A 24,990-nucleotide genomic window follows, 5' to 3' on the forward strand; every position below is an offset into this window, starting at 1 on the left:
GGCACTTCATACCCAGCCAGGCTCACCAGGCACAAGGCTGCAATTGAAGATCCAGCTCAAGAAAAACAGCAGCCTTTGGTACCTCCTCCTTTGTCCTCCCTGACTGTGCCTGCTAAGCCTGCAAGCAAATTCCTGCTGCAGGAGATCCTTGGACTTGGGTGCCAATAAAGCCATAAAGCTTTTGGGAAAAGTCATATGGAAATTACTGACTGCAGTGCAGTAGCTGCCTAACTTCACACTATCTTTTGGCTCATCAGACAAGGAAAGTATTTCACTTCTGAAGATATTGTGATTAATACAGGAAAAAAAAAAATCAAATGGTAAAATTCATCATGCTTTATCAAAGCACTGTCTGGTGCCTGCCAGAGCCATTGGTTTAGCAGGTTTTCTTCTGTATGTTGCAGAATAAAATGAGAATCACAGAATGTTAGGGGTTGGAATGGGTCTTAAAGAGCATCAAATCCCAACCCCCCCTGCTGTGTACAGGGACACCTCCCACACCATCAGGTTGCTCAAGGCCTTATCCAAGAAACATGAAAAGAAAATTTTGTCTTGCTCCACCTTCCTTCTTTTCTGATTCTGTTTGAATTGCACTATTTTTAAGGACTTCTGCTCCTTTTCATTTCAGAAGCATTCATGGACTCTTCCATACAGACTTTTTTGTTAATCTTTCCCCATTCTGATGAGGCTTCTGAAAAATTGTTGGCTAGTTATATATTAACTGTCAGTACATTTATTAATTTTAAAAATAGGGGTTTCTGGCTTTAAAAAATAAGTTTTTATCTAGAGATTTGAAAATGTGCTGTGGTTAGGTCAGCAGCTAAAAACTGATTGCAAGGAGAGTAAGTAATTAAAAAAAAGGTCACAAATATTTTCTTTTAAATAGAGAATGAAATAACATCTATAGCCAAGTAAAGGCAGATCTAAATCCAGTTGCATGTCTGTCACTTTTACCATTAACTGCAGTATATTGGGATGATAAAAGAACAACGAGCCAAATAAACTGCTGCTGTAACTTTTATGGGTGAGGGATGTAGGTAGAAATGAATTATTCCACGAGATAAGACACCACTAGAAGCAGTGGGATGTGTCTAAAGTGACCATGATGTTTGTTGGGCCAAGGCTTGCCATTTTTACAGAAGGATTCATGTGTGACAGTGACACTGCACCAACAGCCCCAGACTTGTGCCCAGCCAGCTTCCTCTTCTGCTTTGCTGGGAAATGCCCTGATAAGGAATGGAAAGTAAATGGTGCAGAAAGCTGTGATGCTTTATTTTCCCCTGTTCTTTTTCTGACATAGGGGGAAGTGGGAAAAAGGATGAACTCCCAGGTGAGCCCAGACACAGCCATATGTGGAGGAGTGTCATTACCATCCTGTTGGGAGACAGGCAGCAATGCCTGATGCAGCCCCTTTTTTTGCTTCACTGAAGAAGCTCTGTGAAAAAAATTTGGGGAGCCATGTCCATTGATACAGGTACGTGCAGTTAAACATGTGGCTTGAAGGTACTGCAGATAACTCTTGTTATTCTCTCCTTGGCACTGCACCCTGCCTCACAGGCCATTTTAATTTTCTGCCCTTCTCTGTTGTGTATCCATCCATAGTGTGTGAGCTTTGAAAACTTCAGGTCAGGACACCAAGGTGAGACCAAATCCCCACAATACCCAACCCTCACAGAGCAGAATTTGTCACGGCTTTATTTCCCTCTGATAGCTTGTTGCATTTGACTCAGGAACTTTTCAGCTGCATGCCTGAGATAGTAAAAGACACAGCTTTATCAAATCTTTGATTTCCTCTCCTGTCCCAATGCCCTTGAGGACTCAGCAGGACCCAGCACAGTGCCAGGGTCAGCAGTGCCAGGCCTGCTGACACCGTTTGGGAACTGTGCGTGTCACCGTTCCCTTCCTGTGCTGGAGGCACTGAGGGTGTCTCTGGCTTTCATTTCCTCGCCAGAGCAGCCAGTAATTAACTGATCAGTTGGCTTTAACATTCCTGCAATAGTTTAAATGTGCCAAATTTTTAATTAACATGTTTTTTTTGGATAGTCCACTTAACCGCTTGACTTACTGTGACTAACCAAAGCAGACCTTGTTCTTCAAGGCGATGGCTTCCCAGACATGTACATACAAATGAGGGGGTTTGAGGATTTCTTTTTTCAGCTGTGATGCAAACCTTTAAGAATTTGTTCTTAAATGTGTTGCTGGATAGATACTTAATCACTTCTGGCAAACCAGATCTCCTCATGGTCTCTTACTTATTGTACAGTTTTCAATTTGTCTTTCTCCTGTGCTCTTTGTGTGAGCAGTGATTTATATTCTCTAATGTTGTGTATTGTCTTCAGATGGGACAGAAACCGACAGCACAGGGACAGTGCAGGTACTGCAGACATGAGCCAGTTCTAAATATGCGTTCTTAAACAACATGGGAACTTGCCTTTGTTGTCTTGAAGTGTTAAGAAATGGTGGGAATTGTATTGAGTGCTGTGATAGGATCTCAAATGATTTTTGAACAGAAAGAAAATATTTTTTTGGTCTTCTGGAGTTTTATCAGAAGTTATGGTGAACCCCATAGCTTTTAAAATTACATAAATCAGCTGCTGATTAGCCCAGTAGTGGTGACCAAGGAATGACCTGCAATTTATTCCAGAAACCAATGCCCTCTGTTTAGAGGGTGACATTTTCATGTCTGGCTTAGACACCCAGTGAAGACTGATGTCTCCTACTCCATGTCCAGTAGCTCTTGCTCACTATTTAGCAGATTTAGCTAAATCCAATGATGACATCAAGTTGGGTGGGAGTGTTGACCTACTGGAGAGTAGAAGGCTCTGCTGAGGGATGGATCAGGACAGGTTGGATGGATGGGCTGAGGCCATCGGTGTGAGGGGTCAACAGGGTAAAATGCTGGGTCTTATCCTTGGGTCACAACCACCACCAGCAGAGCAACATGCTGGGGCAGAGGGGCTGGAAACCTGCACAGAGGGAAAGGCCCTGGGGATGCTGGTGACAGTGGCTAAACACGAGCCCAGGAGCACCCAGGTGGGCATCAGGACCAGGGCAGTGATTGTCACCCTGTGCTTGGCACTGCTGAGGCCAAACCCTGAGTATTATGTTCAGCTCTGCGCCCCTCACTACCCAGGACAGGGCCATGGACCAGCACAGGGCCAGGGACCCAGGACAGAACCAGGGACCAGGACAGGGCCAGGGAATCCAGCACAGGGCCATGGACCAGCACAGGGCCAGGGACCCAGGACAGGACCAGGGACAGGACAGGGCCAGGGACCCAGCACAGGACCAGGGACAGGACAGGGCCAGGGACCCAGCACAGGGCCATGGACCAGCACAGGGCCAGGGACCCAGGACAGGACCAGGGACAGGACAGGGCCAGGGACCCAGCACAGTGCAGCCTTTGGTGGTGCTCCCCTGGGAGCCAGGGCCTGACTCACACCCACCCTGCCATGAACAAATGTTCTTTTTTCCAGTATGTGCTTTCTGCACGGAGGCCCACACAGAACAGTTAAGATTTTAAAGTATTCTGTTTTTTTCAGTCAGGCTGATTATGAGTTGGTGTAAATTCTTGCTGCATTAAGATGTCCTAGATTTTTATTAAGTACATTTGTGTTACCCATGTAGTAAGGTCCTATTAAAATGCTTTGAGTTGGCCAGTCTTTGTGGTTTGTTTTTTTTTTTTTTCCTTTGAGGATGGCATGGATTGCTCATTTTGAATGAATTTTTGAAAATAACGAGTGAGAAAATAGCATGTATGTGAAGGCCCTACAGAAGTATGGTACATCTGTTTCAAAGCACCAAAGTGCAGACTGTCCCTAAAACAATTGTGGCATCTGTAACTCTTTCCATTCTGACTGTGCAGAAGAAAAATTTGCCAAAATAGCCATTGTGGGAAAACCTCTAGGAAGTTTCTTTCCAGCTGTGAAGTTATTTGGGCTTTGCCAAGCCAGGGTGGCAGAGCTGCAGAGGCCCCTCTGATGGGAGGGTGGCCCAGACGCAAAGAGCAGCTTGTGAGTGTTTGATGTCTGCTGGTCACTGGAGGGAAGAACATTCACCAGGAGAGCAGACTGGCCAGCCTGATGGAAAGGAAGGACACTGGCTATGAGGAAACAAGGAAGGAACTGGCTGTTGTACTTTCTCCCCTGGCCAGCTGGAGACAAGACACCAGAGCACGTTCTGCCCGACAGACACAGCTGCTGCTGCAGGACCATGGGGTGAGGAAGGTCAATGTGACCAAGCTCCCATCTGTGCCATGAAACTGGAATCAGGAAGATGGCAAAAAGCTTCAAAAAGATAAAATAGATAAACATGCATCTCTTTGATCCTATCAGAGCTTTGGCCACAGTTTCTGGATTACTGTGATTTAGCAAGAATATAGAGAAAGTTCCCCAAACCAAGGTCCAAGTGCTTCAAGCTAAGTTCATAGCACAGGCAAATACTTCTCTTGTGTAACACTCCAAAAAATAATGAGAGTTTTGAAAAGGAAGTGTTCCTCAATACTGACTGTCTGACATGTGAACTAGCCAGACTAGTTAAAGCTTAATTAAAAAGTGCCAGAGTGACTAAATTCTTTTCTAAGTGCAGCTGCAGAACGTTAGCTGTGGGCATATTTTAGACCTTAATTAGTAACACTTGCACTAGAGGACCAAAATCTTTCATGAATGCAGCTGCAATCAATTAATATCAGTCAGGCATTTCTGTAGGCAATACAAGGGTTCTGAAAATTCTTTTAGTGCCCACCTAGATTAAATTTTAAAAAAAAATACTTACATGCAACAGAACTACAAAACCAGACATAACTACAAAATGTCTTTATTGAAAAAAGCAGATTATAGCATCTAAGGTTAAATGAAACTTCTGACTTTAATATTAAATAACTTAAGATGATAGCAAGTAGCTTCTTCTTTAGATAAATAAATCTACATTTCCCAATTTTTTTCTTCAACAATCAAGGGAATCAAACACTGAAACACAAAACCACAAGTAATTCTAAAGACTAAAAGACAGAAGCACATTGAAAGGTTTTACAAGGATATATATATACAAAAATAGTTAACTAATGTATATTTTCAGCATGTAAACTAGTTACATGATATACAAACTGGGAATTCATTTATTTCCTACAAAATAAAAATCAACGTTGGTCCAAGTTCTTGGAAGAAAACTATATTCTTTTAAAGAAAATGAAAATATTTCTCAAATGAAAACTTAATTTAAGTCAAATTATATACTCTAGTTACGGCATTAGTTACAGGATGAATCACAAACTTTTAAACTTTTCTTGAAACACAAGAAAGCAGCTTTTGTTTCCTTTAGAGCTTTGGTTTACTTTACTACTCTGGAATTTCTGGTCTTAAAGAGTTCCTCTAACCATGTTTTCCTTTTGAAGCTCCACCTTACAAAATATATACACACACGTGCACACAAGTGAAAGGAAAAGGAAAGAAACCCAAACAAACCCTCTTGGAACCTCAATTCTCTGAGTGCATTCTTTTGTTTTCAAATGAGTATTTTGGTCCTTTCTTTGGAACATGTCCTCCTGTGGACGAGGGACCCTGCACTGCCCACAGCAGCTGATGCTGGAGAGGCTTGGGAAGATTCCCTTCCTACAAAGGAAAGTGATTTGCCTGATGCATAATATGAGAGCAGGTTGTTATTGATGGAACTTTATGGAAATAGTACAGTACAGTAAAGGCTTCTGAAGAACAACTGCACTGTAAGATGAACTTAGGAAGTTTTCATCTGCGTTGAACTGATTTAACATAAGAATATTCCGTAAGAAAATAATTAAAACAAGATTTCTCATTTATGTAATTCCCCAGGCAGGAGGTAAAATGTGTAGAAACTGTCACTTAGCTCTATAGAGTACAGCACATCAGTATTTTAGGTTTGATTTTATTTTTCTCTTTGATTTGAAAAAAAACCCAACCAAACCTGGGAAATCTCACTCAAGCCCCAGTTTTTACAGTAAATGCTGGAAAAGCAAAGCTGTACTTCGTAATACAGTAATGGAATGCATCTCTCTGTAGAAAATACTAGAACAACAACTGCTGCTTTCTGGTTTTAAACAAATCTCTTATTCCATATTGACATATTACCTTTTAGAATTTTTACCATGATGACACTTAACAGATCAGACCTGCACAGAACTACAAGAGATTGAAAAATCAGTATGTGAAATGAAATATTATTCTGTTCTACGGGATGATCGTTTTGAGAAAAAAAAACCCCAAAGAAATGTTCTGGTAATGTACATGTTTGAAAGTGTGCTGGCCCTTGGAAGGCATGTTGGAAACTTAAACCTGTCCCTGATGGAGGCACAGTGTTCAGGAAGGTGCTGGCAGAGGACTGGGCTGAATGTCAGAGTCAGTCACCTCCAGCTCTGTCCACTGTCAGTGTGAAGGTTTTGCCTCTCTACTGGAAGAGCAAAGCTTTTTTCCAGTTCAGCAAGTAACTGTTATTTGTTCCCAGGAAGAGACCCAAATCTTCTTTCTGTAATTTAATCATCTTTTCTTAATCTGGGTCCCTTAATATATATTGTAAAGACAAGCAGGTGAAAATACCTCAAGGCTAAATGTGGTCCAAAGCACCCTCCTGCAATGGAAAAAAGAATTCCATTGTAGCTGATGCTAAAAGTTTATCCTGAAGCTCTGGTGCCTTCCAAGTTTGTAATGACCTGAAGGAATTGACCTGGCCATACAGTCCAGTTTAAGACATTCTTTTTCCCCTTTCTCCAACATTTGCTGGCATGTGTAGTTCCACTTCCTCCTGAGGCTGAGCTGCTGACTATGGACACAGAGAGAGTGTCAGCAAATGCAGAATTGCACGTGCACTCCTGACCTCTCATTTGCAGACCAGGCCTCAAGGACCACAGTGCAGAAATGGGGCACTGATTGCACTGTAGTTCCTTCAAATCCTGGCATTCACATTAAACATTTTAATTATAAACTGATATGTATTAACTACAAAATTACTTTGTCCAGGAGCCTTCAGTAGGACAGGTTACTCTAGGCCATGGAAGTCTGGCAGAAGTTCAGGAAGCATCCCTTTTGTTCCTTACTAACAGAAAAAAAAATAGTTCTCAAGAATTTTTTCTGTTCCCCTGCCCCCCACCTTTCCCCATAAGGAAATTCCAGACTATCAAAAAGTTCTGTTAAGGGAGTTAATTATTCCACTTAGGAATTAGTGGCCATTGGATGCTCTTTGTGCTTTTCAAGAGCACCACAAATGGCTTTCAAAAAGTCAATGGAGCATAAGAAACTAAACTGCAATGGTGTTGCCAAATAAGTCATTCCATCAGTCTGCATGCTGAATTTAACACAGGATCATTTCCGAACCGATCGGGCAGATTCTCAAGTGTGGAGAACTGGCATGGAAATGTCCCAATTTACACATGCCAAGAACCTGGTCTGGTATTTCTGCTTCCTCTGGAGCTGAAGAATTTTATTTTATTGTAACTTTGAATACAGTTAAAGACAGCAATGATAAATTGCAGCTTCAGGAAGGCTGGGTCAATTCTCATGAGAATGCAAGGAATTTTTTTGACATACAGATGGTGTGATTTGTATGTAAAATATCAGCACGTGGTAGAAAACAAACCATAAAAAAAGATTCATCTAACTTCCTATATGGAAGACATATATCTCTCCCCAGAGCTCTGAGGGTACTGTAAAAGCTTATGCAAAACATGAAAGTGTGTACATTCTGTGTACAGCTAATACTTGTTGTAAACACCGATGTGTTGTGGTCTGACTCTCTAAATGACTATTCCTGCCATACTGCACTTTGTTTTCCAGTGAAGACAATCACCATAATCAGTTCAAAAGTAATCTCGAAAAGAACACAAAGCTGAAAAGGTAATACCAAACCACTGGGCCTCTCTTTAATAATGTCTCAACATACAATCATGAAGCAGTTGGTAACAAATGAAGTCTTGGATAAAACAAGCAGTATAAAGACAAGTGTACCTTTGCATAGAACCCTATTGAACAAAAAACAGGTTTGAAAGATGAATTCTTTAGTAAGTGCCAAATGGTCCAGTTGATAGGAATGCATTTTGAAGCCATGGCTACACAGCCAGCAATTACAGACGGCTGCAACTACTTACCCTGCACGTGCCAATCTTTTGGATACAATCCTCTGTACCATGGGTTTTACATCAAATCCTTGCCATATTTCTTGAGCAAGCTGAATAATTAGTCTTTGGATGACTGTGGGACCCTGCAGGATGGAGAGCTGGCCTGACACTTCTTCACAGAACACAGAACACCCTTCTTACCTTGCTGAAAACTGCCCTGGCTTAAACACCTGCTTGCTGCCTATTCCCTACTTCTGGAATCTAAGTATTCTCTAAGACCAGAATTCAACAAAACTAGCTAAAATGCAAGCATTTATCTTATCATGCTTGCTGCAATATGATAAGGTGCTAACTTTTGGAAAGTAATTCTACTCCTTACTTGGGTGAAATCTCCACTGAAGGAAGCAAGTAGGGAGTCCAGAACAGCCCTTTGTACCATTATTTTCAGAAATGCTGCCATTTACAGTTACAGTTTAGTGGTGAATTATTTGTTCAAGTAGACAGTGTCTTGGTGAAAATGTCTAGATAAAAGAACATATGTACAAGATCAGAAAAGGACCCCCTCACCTCTGATTTAAAAAATAAATAGATGGTTTAGATGGTTATCACTGGAACCTCATCTTTAAAGGAACATGAAAGTAATTTTTAAACTTTTGTCTTCTCTTTCCAACAGCTTATTGATCATGGAAATGTCTTTCAGAGTTCTGTGACATGCATGGGGTAGCTCGGAGGTGGATGTGATGGCAGTTTGATGTTAAGGCGCCTGATATGACAGCTGTGGCAGAGCAAGTGGCCCTCTAGGGGATAACAACGATGGCCTTCTTCATCATTGAGCTGCAAGCCACAGTCCTAGAAGAAAGAGAGACATCTCAGATCAGTGAGTGACTCAGGCAGGCCTCTCACAGTGCTGCTGGTCTGTCCTGCATGGCCCCAGGAGCTCCCTCCCACCTCCAAAGCCAGCAGCCTCCACAGCTTCTGGGAGGTGCACCCTGACCATCTCACACTGACATTGCTGAAATCCAACAGCACAGGCTATAACAGTGCCCAGCCTTTTTCCACCACTGTTTCCCATTCTGGTCTCTCCTCCATCTAATAAATGGTGATGCAAATCAAAAGCCTAAAAGCAGGCTAGGGGCTGACCCTGACAAACACAACCTGGAAGAGGCTCAAACAGAGAAGGAAATAATTCTGCAGCGAGGCAGCGAGCAAGATGTGGGGGAGCATAAGTAGAGAATGAGAGGGGAGGGGAAAAGGGAGGAGAGGTGACATATCTTACTTCTGGAGCAGATTTACACTAATTTGGAATTAAAAGAACTTAAAGACTTCAAGGCCAGTGGTCCATCTTTACTAGAAATGCTGGTAATCCCTGGGACTGGCACATAGCTACAGACAGAGACAGAGAAGCAACTAACAGTGATCCTGCCTGCTGACTCTTATGTACACTGCAGTAGAGACCATCCTGATTTCCACTTGCCATCACTGTAATTCTGAGGGCATTTGGAAATCACTGAAGTTTGGTGCTCAGATTTAATGCTTCAAGGATGTTAAATACTTAGAAATTATTAACATGATCAATTCTGAGAAATCAGGGACTCTGAGTATGTATCTGTGCACATAATAGAAAGAAAAAAAAACCCAGAATAGAGATGGTTTTACTACTGAAAACAAATGCAAAGATTTTAAATGAACACAAAGTATAATTTTTCAGCTTTCACAGCTCAAGTTTAAATCCTCAAATTTTACAATAATGAAATAAGACTAAAAATGGGTTTTAAATTAAGCTTTAAAACTGGAATGTTAGTTTAGAGGGGTCTTAATGAAAGTATCTGCCAAAGCAATTTTCTGTGTGTTGCTACATATTATATAATGATTTTATAGCAATTTATACAAGATTTAAAATTAGAATTTGCCAATTTCAGACGCCTTGCAGATGTGCCAAGTGTTTGTATCTTTTTCCTTCTCCAAAACTGAACTCCCTTTCTGCAAGGAGAAAGCCTGCCTTGTCAGTGGATTCCAGTTTCAGAATGGGGCTCCAGTGATCTGCAAAAGGGCTTCAGCTCCTCCACAGAAATCAAGTGATTGCACATGGAAGAGATGACACAGAAAAGCTGCAGTTTCCAACCTGAGCACTGACTGTGCATGGCCAGCAGGTGAGAATGACATCAAAAGCAGATGAGAAGTGGTGGTCTAAGTCATGGCAACCTTTGCTAAAGTTTTCACGTGTGTACCTCAAAATCCTGGCACTCCCTTTTGCAGCAGCATTTGGGGACAGCAGTGTACAGAGAGCCTGATTTGAGAGCATCAGGCAGTAACCCACCCCTGCTGACACATGGCTAACTCCTGATTTCTGTACATAAATGCACTCTGCCTTTCTGGGCAGATGTGGAGGCAGCTTGCTTTGCCTCAAATGGGGAGGAGAATGGGGAAATGAATAATGAAACAACAGAAAATAAACCCCCAGTGGGACATTCCAGCATAAAATCAATAGCCTGAGAGCAGGGGAGGGAGGTGTCATCTTAGGTGAAGCCTGCACAAAGCAATAGTTGGGAGAAGGAGGAGGGAAGTTCAGCTCTCCAAAATACTGTGATTTCCTGCACCAATTTCTCTTAAAAAAATAATAGAAATGGATGGAGTATCAGGTGTCTGTTGAAAAGAGATGGCTGACTGGATGGGGCCTTCCTTACATTTAGGTACATACTATTTCAAGATGCCCTGAATTTTGTAATTTTCTCTCTCAGTCAGCAGATTCTTTGTAAAACCTTTGTGCAACAGTGCATGAAGGCAGCACTGCTGTATTGTTGCCCCTGGTGTTAACAGGTAAGATCTGTGTGGATATTTGTGTGTTATATCAGAGTGCCAAACCTACAGCAAAAGGGAAGTTTTTGGTTGATACCAGCTTAGTGAGTTTGTTTCCCTTCTTATGTTCCTGGATGCAGGACTAAGGATGAACTCAGGTCTCCTCTCTGAAGCAAGAGCACTAATTCCACAACTTGATCTGTGACAATAACTGTTTAAATGTTCTGCTCAATAAGAAACTACTCCCAAAAAAATGACAGCAAGTCCATGGTATTCCTGTCAATTTCCTAGTAAAGAATCAATATTCATTCAGCACAGAAAAACCAGATCCCCTAGAAAGGCCTTCCAGTGAGACACCTTCCCTGCACAGCCAATGTAAATTCAAGTCTCTTCAGGTCAGAGCCTACAGACTGTACCTAGAGATGAGGAAAAAGAGAACTGGCACCTACCTACTCTTTGCTCACTCCCCATCCAGAAGTATTGAGAAAACTCAACCCAACAAAGCAAGCCCAGCTTTGAAGGTACTATATTGGGGAAAACCCCTCCATAATTTGGTACTGGTGATGGCAGCACCACTTCCAGCCCAGGCAGCATTCACCCCTTTGTCTTCCTCCAAGAGCTGTGGGGCAGAGCCCTACCTGCCCAGGTGTGTTAGAGCCAGCAAGCACAGCCCATGGGGTGAGTCAGGGTCCTTCTGAGGCAGAGCAGGACCCCCCAAGGCAGAGCAGGACCCCCAAGGCAGAGCAGAGGAGATCCCCCCGAGGCAGAGCTGGCCGTGGAGTGGGCGGGCAGAGCCCGGGGCTCACCTCGCAGTGGTAGCACTCCACGTGGTAGTCCTTGTCCATCGACACCACCCGGATGGTCTCCTCGGAGCCCTGGGGTGGAGCAGAGAGAAAGTGACAGTGGTGTCTAAGCATTTCTTCAGTCTTTGGAGAGCTGTTCCCCTGTTCCCTCATGCAGCAGAGCTCTGTGACCACTGAAGGTCTTAACCCCAGGACCTGGCACTGCACCACTCCTTAGCTTTGTAGCAGCAGTCTGGGTGTCTGGCACATCTTAGCTGCAGAGGTCATTTGGGAATTGTACCCAAAACCTCATCCTCAAGGAACAAATCAGTCTTGAAATCAAGTAATCTTCCAAGGGCACCCAGGATCTGAACAAATTACCAGTCAAAAACCTGCTCTTTGGGTAACTTTTCCTTGTACACATCCTGCTCTGATTTCCAGGACTTGTATTCCTCTCAAACCATCTGCTGCACAGCTCTTTTGCACATGCACATGTCACTGTGTCCCCACAGGGACTGACATACCAGTCTGGCAGGTAATTACGTGCACAGGCCAAACCTCAGCGTGAGGGTGGGTGTAGGAGAGTTGTGCAATTCCTGGCTGAGCCCCAGGCCCTGCAGAGCAGCCCATACCCTTCTAGTAACCTCACAGGCTCTTTTGCTGATCCACTCTGAAGACAGAGCTCATTAAATTGGTTGCCTTGCATTGTTTCCAGGTCCAGGCGTGGTTGGAGCACCAGATATGACGTGGACTATGTCTGAGAGAAGCTGTGGGCAAGTTAGCACCTGCACTGCTAGACTTGAACTAACCTAAGAAATCTCCCTGGGAAAGAATATGGAGTGCGTCCTGCTAGTCATCAGGTGAGTCAGCACTGTGACTGCCTTTTATTTCTTTTTTCTTTCTTGAAAAGAAAAAAAGAACTATTTTTTAAGACCCAAATTCAGTGATATTTACATAGAGCTTTTCTCCTCACAATCCATCAGGACAAACAGTTCTGGTTCAGCCTTTATAGGGTTTTTGGTTATGTAAGACTTGGCCAGTTAACAGAAATACTACTGACAAATGAGAGTAATGTGCAGTGGTGGAGAGGTGGGCAGGTGAGAGGCTCTAGCATCAGCCTTTACTGCAGCTCAGCAGCTTACAGGAGGGAAACTCTGAGCAGGGGAAAAGCAGGGAGATGCTGAGGCCCTTGTTTACAAATGAAACGGTGGTCAGTGACCTCAGCAAAGGCAACTCAGAGGGTTCTGCACCAACCAGAGCATGAGGGAGCCCCAGTCTGGCCTAATTGTGCCAACAACACTGTCAGCCTGGGCTGAGCTTGCAAGCAGGCTTCACCTGGTTCCATTTTTGTTGCTGCCTTTTCAACCCCTTAAAAACTTTCATTCCATTGCCACCTCAGAACAACAGATTGTGTGTGGCCTTCTCCAGGGTCAGGGTAACCATCAGATGCCTTTTCAAGGGCTTTACTCCCTGAGTTGTTCTTGGAGCCCCAGCCAGTGTTTTCAATTAAATGAGGTTTTCTAACCGATTAATGAAGACCTGGAAAGCCAAGACCTGAAGACCTAAAGATATAAAGTACTATGCTGTAGAAGTAGTATGACTATTACAACCTCTGGGAATGTTTGGGAGTGACTTTACTGATGAACTTTGATTTAATTTGGTAACTAACACAGTACAGATTCTGGGAGAGGAAGGAAAAGCATTAGTGTGTTTTTAGGAAGTGCCCATATGCCAACAGCTGTTTCCCCTAAGAGTCAGTGCATGTTAACACCTACCTGTGCTGGGAGGATCGGCTGGTTACAGGAAGCACATTTTGGTGCAAAAACCCTACGGTGCAAGAAGAAAGTGTTCCAATCACATTTAAAGCATCTTCAAAAAGTAGAACCAAGAGAGCCATTCTAATCATGCCTTATTTTTAGTAAAATGGAGATCCACAGGATTTGAAATGCCTCTGTTTGATGATATTCAATGAGAAGGAGATTTGGAAAAGGCTGATCTACCCCAACTTTATTTTTTAGGTCTTCCTGACCTTGAGGCATAATTAATCCACACCTCTTCCTGTATATGCCATTTTTCTTTCTTTCCTTTATTTATAAAACCATTCAAATTCTTCCAGAGCCTTGATACTTGACTACAAAGCAGCTCCTGACTTAGGGATGCCACTCTCTGACATCAGAAAGACATAACCATGCTAAAGGAGAGGAGAGGGGCTGATCATGGCCAGAATCTTCCAGCTAAATACACAAATGTGTTTATGGTCCACAGCTGCACTGTATGACAGCCACTGGGACAACACTCACTGTGTCCTTGTAACACAGTCAGATTGGCACCAACAGGGCTGAATTCAGGGTGATTTACTCCTGCTGCATAACTGAGTTATTGGTTAACTGGAGCTAAGAGCAGGATCCTGTTGCCTTTGAGCAGAACCAGGAAGGAGTCCAAAAGCAATCTCTTAGCCCTCTACCTTTTGTCAGGTAAGGCTCAAATTGTTCTAAACTAACTGTTAATTATACTTCTGTCTCAGTTAACAAAACTTACACCTGTGTCCAGCACTGCCAGAACCTCTACTCTTGAAACAGCCAGCAGAACCTACCAACACCTGCAGACCTGGCCTGGTATAATTAGTGGTGGTAGTCCTGAAAGTAGAGGAACAGCCCCCAAGAAACACATCCTCTGACACAATCTGATTTTCAGCCTCACTTGGCTGAAGTATGCCATACTTAACATACTACTTAACAAATCTTAAAATACTTTACAAATTAAACACATGAAAGAAGCAGTTGAGGGACATCTGAGCAAATAGGAGTGACCTTTTTACCCATCACAAGGCTTATAACTACATCAGTGATTTAACTGGTATTATTTTTCTGAGCATGCAGTGATTTGTGTACTCACGTATGGTAGTCTTTGACACAGTAAATATTGTTTTCCACATCTACAGTGAAGGGGACTCCATCCAAACACTCGTTACACACCACACAGCGGAAGCAGCCAGGATGGTAGGATTTTCCAAGGGCCTGTAAGATCTTATGAGGCAAACAACAAAATAAATGGATACTTGATTACATGAACTATTTGCTCCCCATAAACTGCTGTGTCTCTCTCATTCTTTATAATGACAGCGAGAAAAGCAATTCAGGATGAAATTACCGCTCTGCAGATCTGTCAGCAAGGGGTGTCTTAAAACAATCAACTTGCTTATTTTAGTGGGTTTCAATATGCTCCCAAAGAAGAGCAAGAAATTAAAATCATGCTAAACCCATCAGCTTTGGCTCTGCAGTGCCAATATTGCCAATGGAAATGAAAAACTGCTTCACAGACCACTTCTGGGGAAATCCCAAATACAAGTTACTTTACCAAACTTAGCAGGCTGTGACAGAATCCAAACTGGTCATTAGTCAAAAAGTTAAATAACAAAACAAGCAAATAAAGAGGTGCTTCTTTATTAACTAAGGATCCTAATCTCCCAGAGTTACTGACTGGTTATCATTCAGTCCATCCATTTCTAATAAAACTCCATCACTATCCATGTGTTTGGTTACTGATCCATGCACCAGCCCAGGCTTTTCCCATGCTGACTTTCCCTACTGCATTTTAAAGGTTTCAAGGAAAGGTCTGAAGCAGCTTTGGCTGCACTGCTACAGAACAGATCCCCCCCAGTCCTGACCATCCTCGTAGGTAACACCCAGTGTGGCACTGGGACATTGAGGAGGATGCTGCAAGCCCATGAACAAGCCCCTGGGAAGAGTGAGACACAGTTATCACTTTCAGGCAGCTCTCAACAGACTATAAGACCAATTCCATACATTTTGGGCATAAGAAGTATGTTTGGAAGGTAATTTCAAAATTTCAGCTGCTAGCTGTACTCAGCCTGGAGCTGCTGGGAAGCTTGAGATGAGAAATCTCCACTGACCAAGCTCCCTTGGCCCTATAGGTGATTCTATGAATAAAGGTCAAACCAGGAGGAAAGAAGTACAGGAAAAAAGGCCAATTTAATTTAACCTTTTTTCCCCTCCCTGCTGAAGCCCTGTAGAGTTCAGTGAGTGCTATCAGACTCTGTTTGAGTAGAAAGGCTGGAGCTGGTGCTGCTGCAGGAGTGTGCTGTGGTGCCAGCCTGGCACAGCTGTGCAGGCACTGGGCACAGGGCAGCTCCTCACCCAGCCCTGCACAGCCCCAGCTCTGCCCCAGGCAGGAACCCACTGGAATTAGCCAAATAGGAGTGCTGAATTCCTGGAGCTCCCAGAGCTGTTTCCTTTTGTCAGAGCACACTTGCTGATGGGAGAGAGGCAGACAAGCACCTGCCAAAGCTTCCAGCTACTGAGCTCCACCAGCAAGATATTATGGACTCTTGCCTGGGATTCTGCAATTAAGGGCCAGCTCAAAGCATGCAAGTCAGGATCCCCCTCCCCCTCCCAGCATGACACAACTCTAGAAATTTGCTCTTGGGCTAAAACGAACAATATCCTTGTCCAACCAGTGGTGCCAGGATATAAGCCAGAATCCTCATTAGTGAAGTCTCTGTTCCAGCTCCAACTGAACCTCTGTGTGTGCAGCACAACAGCTACTTGTCTTAGGCACACTGAGGTTCATGCACACTTTAAATCAAGAGGAAAATAGATACACTATAGGATCTGCCCTTCTCTGTTGTGAAAACCACTTCATTTTGTTGGGGAGTTTCTGCTTAGGAAGAGCACACAAAACTCTTTTCACATCATTTCACCCACTGAAACGATGTCAGTAGTATCTGGTCAACCCAAAGCCCTTTGATTTTTTCTTATTACAAAAGTAACTCTGACTACTGGCTCCCTACAAATCCCAGTGGCAATAATGCATTTGGAATGACGTGGAGCAAACAGAGGGCAAACAAAGCAAGTCACAGAGCAGGTGACAAACCTCAGGACTATTGATAATGTTTGTCTCTGCTCTATCCCAGATTCCACCCACTTGACTGAGCTCTTGTTATCTGCTGTCTTACACAGCACACCCACCACACTCCTTTACCATGTTCTCATACGAAGTTGTGCTGTACTTTCACCCTTTAGTACTAAAATTCTATTTTATTTTAACTCACAAATGGCAGAATAACAACCTTCCATATTCGTAGGCAGGAAAGAAGCCAGATTTTCTGTATTTTATAGTAGTAATAGGGCATGAAGGTATTTTTATTTACTGCTTCAGTTTCAAAAACTCTATTGACAGCAGTGAAGACACAACAGCAGCCTGGGTAAGGAAAAGCAGTCTCACAGTGCACTTCCCAAGCTACCCATCATTAGGAGTTTAGGTCTCTTACCATTTCCATTATGAGGTGTCCACAAACAAAGCACTTGTCTGCTGTTTGCTGAAAACCTGAATACTGTTAAAATGACAGAAAAGAAAGGATCATTAGTAGCCACTCCTCTAGCCACAGAAATACCTTTTAGGTGAAAGCTGTGCTGTTTTACTGTGCTGTGTATGACACAGGTTTGGGAGACAGTGACTCAGAAGCCTTTGCTTGTCTTTTGCAGCATGTTCAGATACCAGTTTGGCCTTCTGATCCACTACAATATTTCCACTGAGATTCCCAATGTAACAGTATTATTGTAAGTTTGATATATGGAAAGTTTGTGTTTGATGTGCAGAAATTAGCTTGAATTGACTCTTTTGGTGGTTGTTTTGAATAGCATTGGACTCACCTCCCAATTCCTGCTCAAATTAGGACCTATATTTCACTCAGTGCTATTTGCAAGCTAAAAAATGAAGACAGGCCTGAGAAGGATTTAGCTGCCTTGTGGATACAAAGCCTTCCAGGCAGGGAAGAATCCAGTGCACTCACAGGAGCTTGGGCTCACTGCACAATGTGGGCAGCAGTCAGGTACCTCAGAAGGATGATCCAAAGCCCAGCTGCCAGCCCATGCTGCACTGCCAAGGGCATGGCTCTGGGAAGATGCTTTGCCTGCTTAGGACCAAAGCTCTGTGTTCTCTGCCTGAGCAGTTCTGACCTTAACTCTGTACTCCTGTCCCCAAGGCAGATCCTGTTTCAGATGCCAAGGTCTGCTTTTAGTCCTCTGTTCAGAGGTATAGAGAAACCATCCAGGTAATCAGACTGACCTACAAACCACAGCCTACAAACAAGAGACATCTTCCTGAGGAACTCCAGCCATGTACATTTGAAGCTGGTGTTTGCAGGGGCTGAACTTTCTTTCTCCTCACCCTCTGCAGCCCCATCTCAGCTGAGAGTTGTGTGTGCACCATCCTGCCAGGTGAAGGGGTGCCCCCCTACTTGGGGGTGTTGTACACTTATGGTCTTCTAGCAGAGCTCACCTGAAACATGCTTTAATTACACAACATAAAAGATGAGGAAGAGGAGGATGAATGTAAACCAGACTCTTCTAGAACACAGGTTAATTGGCTCAGGCACCTAATGCATCCCCTGAGCCCCAGAGTGTGTATCTTGCTCTATTCCCCCTGGTTTAGTGGGGATTAGCTGTCCCCTCACATCAAAAGCCTGTGGTTCCCTGCCTGGAGCTGCCATATGTTTTCCTTTTTATTGGAGTGAGGGGATTACATATTATGTTGGATCAATAGGTTGGAGATAAAATTATTGTTGCTATGCAACAAAGTGATTATGAAGGGAAAGGTCTCATAGACACTTAAATGGGTCTGGAAGTCAGTAAATGATATAGCAGCTGTCACAGCCCAAAACTTGCCATGTCCTAAGAAACACAGCTCATGCAGTCTTAAGAAACTTTTCCACTCCCCTAGAAGAGATCAGGGTGTTGAGGAACAAATACAGAGGCAGGCAGTCCTAGCTGGCTATTTCTGCAACATACTACTTTTCTTTGCTTTTTTGCTCTTCTTACTGATGCAGAAAAAGGTCTCACTGCTTGGGATGTTTCTTGGCTGCCCTGTGACTGAGCACCCCTCTGGCTAGACTGCTTCCTAGGGCTGGGAACTCCAGGCTTACTGGAAACAGGTGGGCAGGTCCTAGTGACACAGACAGCAGAGGATTAACAACAGCACAAACCCAGCTAATTCTAAAATCCTGCTGGAATGAATTTACCCGTACCATCTGGCTGTCATTTGATAAGGAATGCAAAGGAGCATTCACACAGCTATTGATTAAGAGGGGACATTATTCCCCAGGAAAAGAATGGCATAGTGGTCAGATTAATGGCATTTATTGCTAGCTAGATTGTCATAAATTACACTTTTGTCAGAAAGAAAGGCTTTGCTGACACAAAATCACTCTTTATATAACTAACCCTATTAAATTAAAACCATTATTTGTTTTTAGCAGGAGAATTGTTATTAGTCAAACACATCCAGAACTGGATTACCCCATTAAGAAGACTTTGCAGAATGGCAGTAAGTCTAACAGCAGTAACACAGTATTTCATGGGCTCAGGGAGCTGGTCCTGTAGCACTCCACTCTTTTCTCTCCTAGTCACAGGGTCAATCCCAGACAGACTGAAGGCCTGGTTCAGTTAGATGGAGGTTTTGGATCCAGGTCTGCTTTGTTTTAAACCTAATTGGACTGGAAAAGAATAACAGCCTCAGAGCCCAGCAGCACTCTTTTCTACATGATGGCAATACTGTGGGACACTGCTGCTAAAAGCAATAAATTAATTTCTCGACATTTCTGGAGCTTACCGCTGCTTCTTTGCACTGTTTGATCCTAATTTGGAGTGTTCAAACAGAGCTACAGTACTAAGCTTTGAATTTTAGAAGCAGAATTTAAAAGTCTTAAAATAGTAATTAAAATTGTCAACGTCTGTCTTTGAAGCACTTGATTATTAACAATCTTCAGAGATGTGGAGAGGAGTTGTGACTTGCTCCAGACGGCAGACAAGGCAGAACAGCCTCTTTATTGTCTCTCAGCACACCAAGAGCCTCCCAGGGTGGGCTCCCAGCATGGCTGGGAGGGAGGAGCAGGTAACTGAGCAGGTAACTGAGAGAGGTTTCCCTACACAGACTTGGAGCCTTTCTTATTCCTGACAGAGTCAGACGAGTAAAAAGAGCTTTTGAGCACATCCATTCCCAATCTGAAGGTGTGAAAAACAGGCTGAGGTGAAGCAGTGAAGTGACACAGGTTGATAGGCAAGACCCCCATGGAGAAGCCAAAAATCTCAGCTCTGGTTCCTGTTCCCATGGTATTCATAGGCACAAATTTCAAAATTCATAGGCACAAATTTATTCAGCATCTAAGCAGAGTGGGGCTCAATTTTAGCCTTACTCTAGAAGGGTTCCCACTATGCCAGGTTCTTAAAAAAAGCATTTTGTTGGCAGAGCAGTAAAGTGATGTAAATACAGACCAATCTCAGGCTGGATAGGAACAGTCAGAAGTCTATGGACACTCTGTATCCACAACAAATGGGAAACATCATTTTGAACTCTCCCTAATATTCATTACAGATACTCCTTAAGCATACATAAAAACACTGAGAGAAGTTGTTATTAAAAGACCAGTTTTGAAATTCAAAGCTGTAAATGAAGTGTTACCCTTTACTCTCCCTTCTGTGACTCAGGAGTACAATGCTGGATACACCAGGATGCAAAGAAAACAAAGTACAAGTTGAAGAGCTGGCATATTATTTTTCCTGATTTCTTAGTCTGGTCTCAACTGTTTTCTCCCATATTTACCTTGTCCTTGTCTTCTCTACCAGGATAATAAAATCTCATTTTATATGCACAAATCAAGACTTTGCAATTCAGCTCCTCAACGACACTTATATAAAATAAGACTCTGGGAAACTAAATAAACCTTGAGAAATATGTTAATTATGTTAGAATAGAAGAGTAAAAATAAAGTAGAAGACTTGGCTGGCTGAACTTTTCTTTTGTTTGCTGTCCAATATACTTTGATTATCAAACAGGCAAAAAAACCAAAAAACAAAACTCTAATGATCCTGTCCAAGAGTCTTTGTTCCAATGTGAGAGGAAAACAAGACCCCTTCTGTCCTGAATATTTAGGCCTGTTAGTATCCTCCTGTGATAATCTTGGGATTTATAACTCTTCTATCTAATATGCAATATCTCTAAAAGAAATTAACAATGAATTTTGAGCATATAATGAACAATTATGCATGGAGGATAATCCAACCAAGTACTATGAGAAACAATTTCTCCTGTCTGTTCTCAGTCCTGCGGCAAATCTTGGTTGTCTACCAGGGTCTTTTAAAGTTCGATGTTCCCATCATGACTTTCAAAAGAAAAACATTCAGAAAATAGTGTGCCTGAAAAAGGCTCCAGGACCCAAACTTTGTACCTTAGGCAATGTCAGGCCTTTGAAAAGACATGTCACTGGCTCCTCCTTCACATGCCTGACCGTGCCCAAGGAGGGGCTGCTGCTCTTCCCTGCTGTTATGCACTCAACAACACAAAACCTTCCTCCTGGAAACAGACCCTGGAATCTCATTCAGGCCCATTTGCTTCTTTGATGAGGATGTTCAAAACCTGCTGAAGGTTTGTGCAAGCAGAGCCAGTGGGTTACATTTCAGTGGGTGTGGCAGCTGCTGCCCCGGCAATGGTATGAAGCTGTAAAATCTCCAATTCACTGCAAAGTCACCGAGCGTGGCTGCTCAGCCTAGGCTGGAGATTCCTACTCTTTTACACTTGAAGAGTTTTTAAGCGGGATGATAAGGAATTTTTGCCAAAATGCTTCAGGCATTTAATTCTGAAAACTAATTTCTGAACTGGGTGCTATGCTAATAATGTATTCCAACCCCAGGCTGCCTGTAATCCCTCACAGACTCTCTGCTCCTTGCTTTCCCATTAGTAGAGCATCTGTCTTCTCACTGCTGTATTGTTTGCTCTCTGCATGGGACCCTTACTACATGGGACACAACAATGTAAGAAATTCATGGGATTGCATTAAGAGAGGGAACAAATATCAAATTTGGTTTCATGCAGATGGGGTTTTGTTGTTGTTTTTTACACGCATATTTAAATGCAGCGATTAAAATGAACTGGACAAAATGGGGCCTTCTCAGGCTCAAAGATAAAGGAGCCTCGTAGCAGGTGACAGATTAATGAAAGGAAAATAGTCCAGAACTTTACTCTTCATCCTGCTGAAACCCTTTCATGTATCCTGTTGCTTCACTCTGTCTTGCTGTCTGTGAGGAAACACCACACAGCAGTTTGCCTTCTTGCTTCTGTCTTTCCACTTTGTTATGTTTAAAGGAGAAGGACAGGACAAGGAGGGACTCCATGCTCTGCACAGAGCTAGCAGGTGGTGTGGCCATGCACACAACTCTGCCAAGAATTCAGCTGATCCTGAACTCTGCCTCTGCCAGTCAGGCATTTTATAACCCCTGAGAAGAGACCATTTACATCCTACAGTACCACACAGATCCTGGGTGAGCACTCGCCAAGGCTACTTGCTGTGTGATTAATTAGGAGCCACTAATGATTTTCTTACCTAGACCTTCCTTAAACAAACTCCTGTCGGACCTTCCCAGTGACAATGATCAAGAAAAAAGGCTGAATCAACAGCTTTAACTCTGCATCATATTACAGAGCCCAACATTTACTGACTCCATTCACACTGTCCAGCACTTCACACTGCACAGGGCCACGCTGCAGGTTGTTTACTGACACTGCTACCATCTACTGCAAACACTGAAAGGAACTGTTTACACAAGAACCTATCTTCCTGGAAAAAAAATTATCTGGATTTTATTCAAAACAGTTGTTGAGAGATTTCAATTCAGAACATAACAGCAGTTAATACCAACGTTTATTACCAAAGTGGAAACATGCCACTTTCTCACATGGGTCTTTTTCTAACCCTCCCATAGAAAAAAATTAATACTGTCTGCTTACAAGTGTTTGGCAGGAGTTAAGACATAATTAGAAAGGGCTCTAGTTCTTTTAAGTGTGCTTCAGTTATTGTAATTTATTTTCCAATGTAATATTAAGCAAAATGGATAGTCTGGCTATTTGGATCACCATCTCAAGAGGAAATAGGGGAGTAATTATCTGGCATGAAACCAACTGGACTTTGTAACGGGCTCTTCCAACATTCCACCAGCAAATATAACATATGGGATAGTTACAAAAGGTAGTGAGCAGTGCTACATCTCAGAAAATATCCATCTTTGCCTTTCCTTGTCTCCTTTGCCATGTCCCAGAGAGTGATCCCTGCAACTCATTTAACAATCTGCAACCCAGTTCAGGAAATGCTGAGTGCCCTTTCACTGAACACAGACCTTACTCACACCCTGAAGTTTCACTGCATTATGTTTATCTGCATTATCACCTGGGCCCAGGCACTGCCTGTGTACTGCTCTTTTATAAACCTGAGATGTCTCAGGACTCCAGCTGGCTTCCTCTTGTGGCCCCAGCGTTGCCCAGTGAGCCCAGTGAGTGTGGTGTGTCCTGCGCTCCTGCACCTGCACTCACAGCCTTCACCCTCAGCTTCTCTCACTGTTTATGGGCCTCAGCTTTAAAACTTTGTCCTCTGGGGTGAATCCCTGGGAGAAAACCCAGGTGCCCCCCTGAAGACAATAGAACTTCTGCCACCAGCTTCAGTGGACTTGTAACTTCCTGGTCCAGGATACAGCGCTCCAGAATTGTGTTGCAGTAAGAGGCAAACCCAAACTCAGCTCTACACACTCTTCATGCTGGTTCATATCCAAGTCCAAAGTGCACAGACAGACCAACATCTGACCTTGATACCCCTGGACAGTATGAAAGTTGAATTTTAAACCATCTGTAGGTTTGACCCACAATTAATCATCATTACTGTCAAATTAATTTATAAAATAAACCCAGGACCACTGGCATACTACAAACTTAGGGAAAACTAAGGAAAGAAAGTTTTCAAAATTTTTTGGCAGGGAGGGGCTGGAGTAAGACACACAAGCAGCAACATGACTGCACTCCCTCGTGCCCCAATTAGGAACATGCTAGAAACTGTTTGTCTTTGTTTTCGGTGACAGCATCTGGGAGCACAGCAACACTTGGCATTCATGATGCCTCTGGAACCTTCTGTCCCAACCTAAAGCAACCAGCACCTTAAAAACACTCACAGCCTTCCTTATGCTTCTGTACATCAGGAATATTGCAGCAACTCCCTTTTCTAAGCTTTGATTCCATCATTCTTTAAACATATCAATAAACTCCCATGTCTGTTTGTTCTCTGACTGGAGTATGGCTTCTAATAGCAAGTCTCCTAAATACAGCATCCTCCCAGTTATCTAGAACTCCATGTGCTCTGTGATTCCCATTAGATAGGAAATGGACACAAGCTGCAACTTCAATCATTCACCTTTTCAACTGAGTCTATTTTTTTCTGAGTCTCACTTAGCAGAAATGGGCTCTCTGAGTAATGCACCAGTCCCAGGGCTCCCTCCCAAGGGGGACTTCCAAACATTTATAGTCACTGAGATGGAAAATCAAACCTCTGACTCCAGCTGACACCAGCTTCCATCAGCTTCCATTACACTAAATAAAAACTATCTTCTGAGTGCCCCAGCAAGTGGGACAGGCCATTTCCCACACTGCCAGGCCTGGAAAACAGCATGTGCACAAACTGAGAAGAAAAGCCTCATTAGTATTAATATTTACATTGCAGCCATGCCCAGGGGCCCTGGCTGGGGTGAGGGTCTTGCTGTGTTTGGTGCTGCAGGAGATGAAGGTGCAAGCCCTGCTCTGGGGAGCTGCCCATCATCACTCAGCTGCTCCCGAGGTGATATCCTGTCCCTTCCCCCATGAAAGGCTGAGCATTTCCATTTCCCACCTGCCTCCTGGTCCTGCACACCCTGATACTTTTGCATTTCTGAAATCATTGTGACTTTTATGGTTGTGGATATAAGACAAGGCTCTCTATGTCCTCTGTAACCAACTTTTGCATTGCAGTGACCAGCAAAGAGAAGTGTCCTGGGTGGGGACCAGTGGCTGGTGTAGGGGAGAAAGGGATCCAGAAGCCCAGCAGACTGGATGGAGAGGAGAAGGAAGGCTGGGGAGGGACTGCAGGGCTGCAAGGGGCTCTGCTGGGGCTGTGAGCTGCTTGCCCTCCTCCTGCCACAGCCCTCTGGGGCTGGGCACCCTCCTGGGGACAGCAGGGAGGGGACACCCAAAGGCTCCTGAAGGTTTGCAACGCACCGAGTCTCTTTGTGGTTGCCATGTGCAAAAAGAAGCTTTTATCCTTTCTCTCTGAGGATTTATGGGCAAAGTTCCTCCAGTCTTACTCACTGAAATGGATGAACAGCTCTAGATGAAACTTTCAACAACTAATGACAGTGAAGTTAGCCAGAGGCAAAAACCTAGCACGAAGAAGTTCAGCCTAAATGATTAAATTTGGCAAAGTTTTAAGACAGTGAAAGAGAAAATCTTAAAAGGGGAAGTTTTGGA

At 43.4% G+C, this 24,990-nt stretch overlaps 1 protein-coding gene and 1 long non-coding RNA gene across 2 annotated transcripts in view; one reads left to right on the forward strand and one right to left on the reverse strand.

Annotated features, from left to right (window-relative positions):
• Positions 1 to 7,189: 7,189 nt before the first annotated feature.
• Positions 7,190 to 24,990, reverse strand: part of LOC107209919 (WT1 interacting protein) — a 77,977-nt gene continuing 60,176 nt past the window's right edge. The window contains exons 4-8 of the mRNA XM_015640112.3: positions 16,949 to 17,011; positions 14,554 to 14,684; positions 13,434 to 13,485; positions 11,683 to 11,751; positions 7,190 to 8,929 (exon numbers count right to left, since the gene is read on the reverse strand). Of these exons, the coding sequence (XP_015495598.1) occupies positions 8,777 to 8,929; positions 11,683 to 11,751; positions 13,434 to 13,485; positions 14,554 to 14,684; positions 16,949 to 17,011 (468 nt within the window). The 3' untranslated portion in view covers positions 7,190 to 8,776. The remainder of the gene's footprint in view (positions 8,930 to 11,682; positions 11,752 to 13,433; positions 13,486 to 14,553; positions 14,685 to 16,948; positions 17,012 to 24,990) is intronic.
• LOC117244987 lies at positions 8,925 to 24,585 on the forward strand. Its single transcript, XR_004499049.1, has 3 exons — positions 8,925 to 10,230; positions 12,374 to 12,518; positions 23,577 to 24,585. It is a non-coding gene; the product is annotated as an uncharacterized LOC117244987 (long non-coding RNA).

This window comes from Parus major, chromosome 11 (genome assembly GCF_001522545.3).
Source record: "Parus major isolate Abel chromosome 11, Parus_major1.1, whole genome shotgun sequence".
Lineage (NCBI taxonomy): Eukaryota > Metazoa > Chordata > Aves > Passeriformes > Paridae > Parus > Parus major.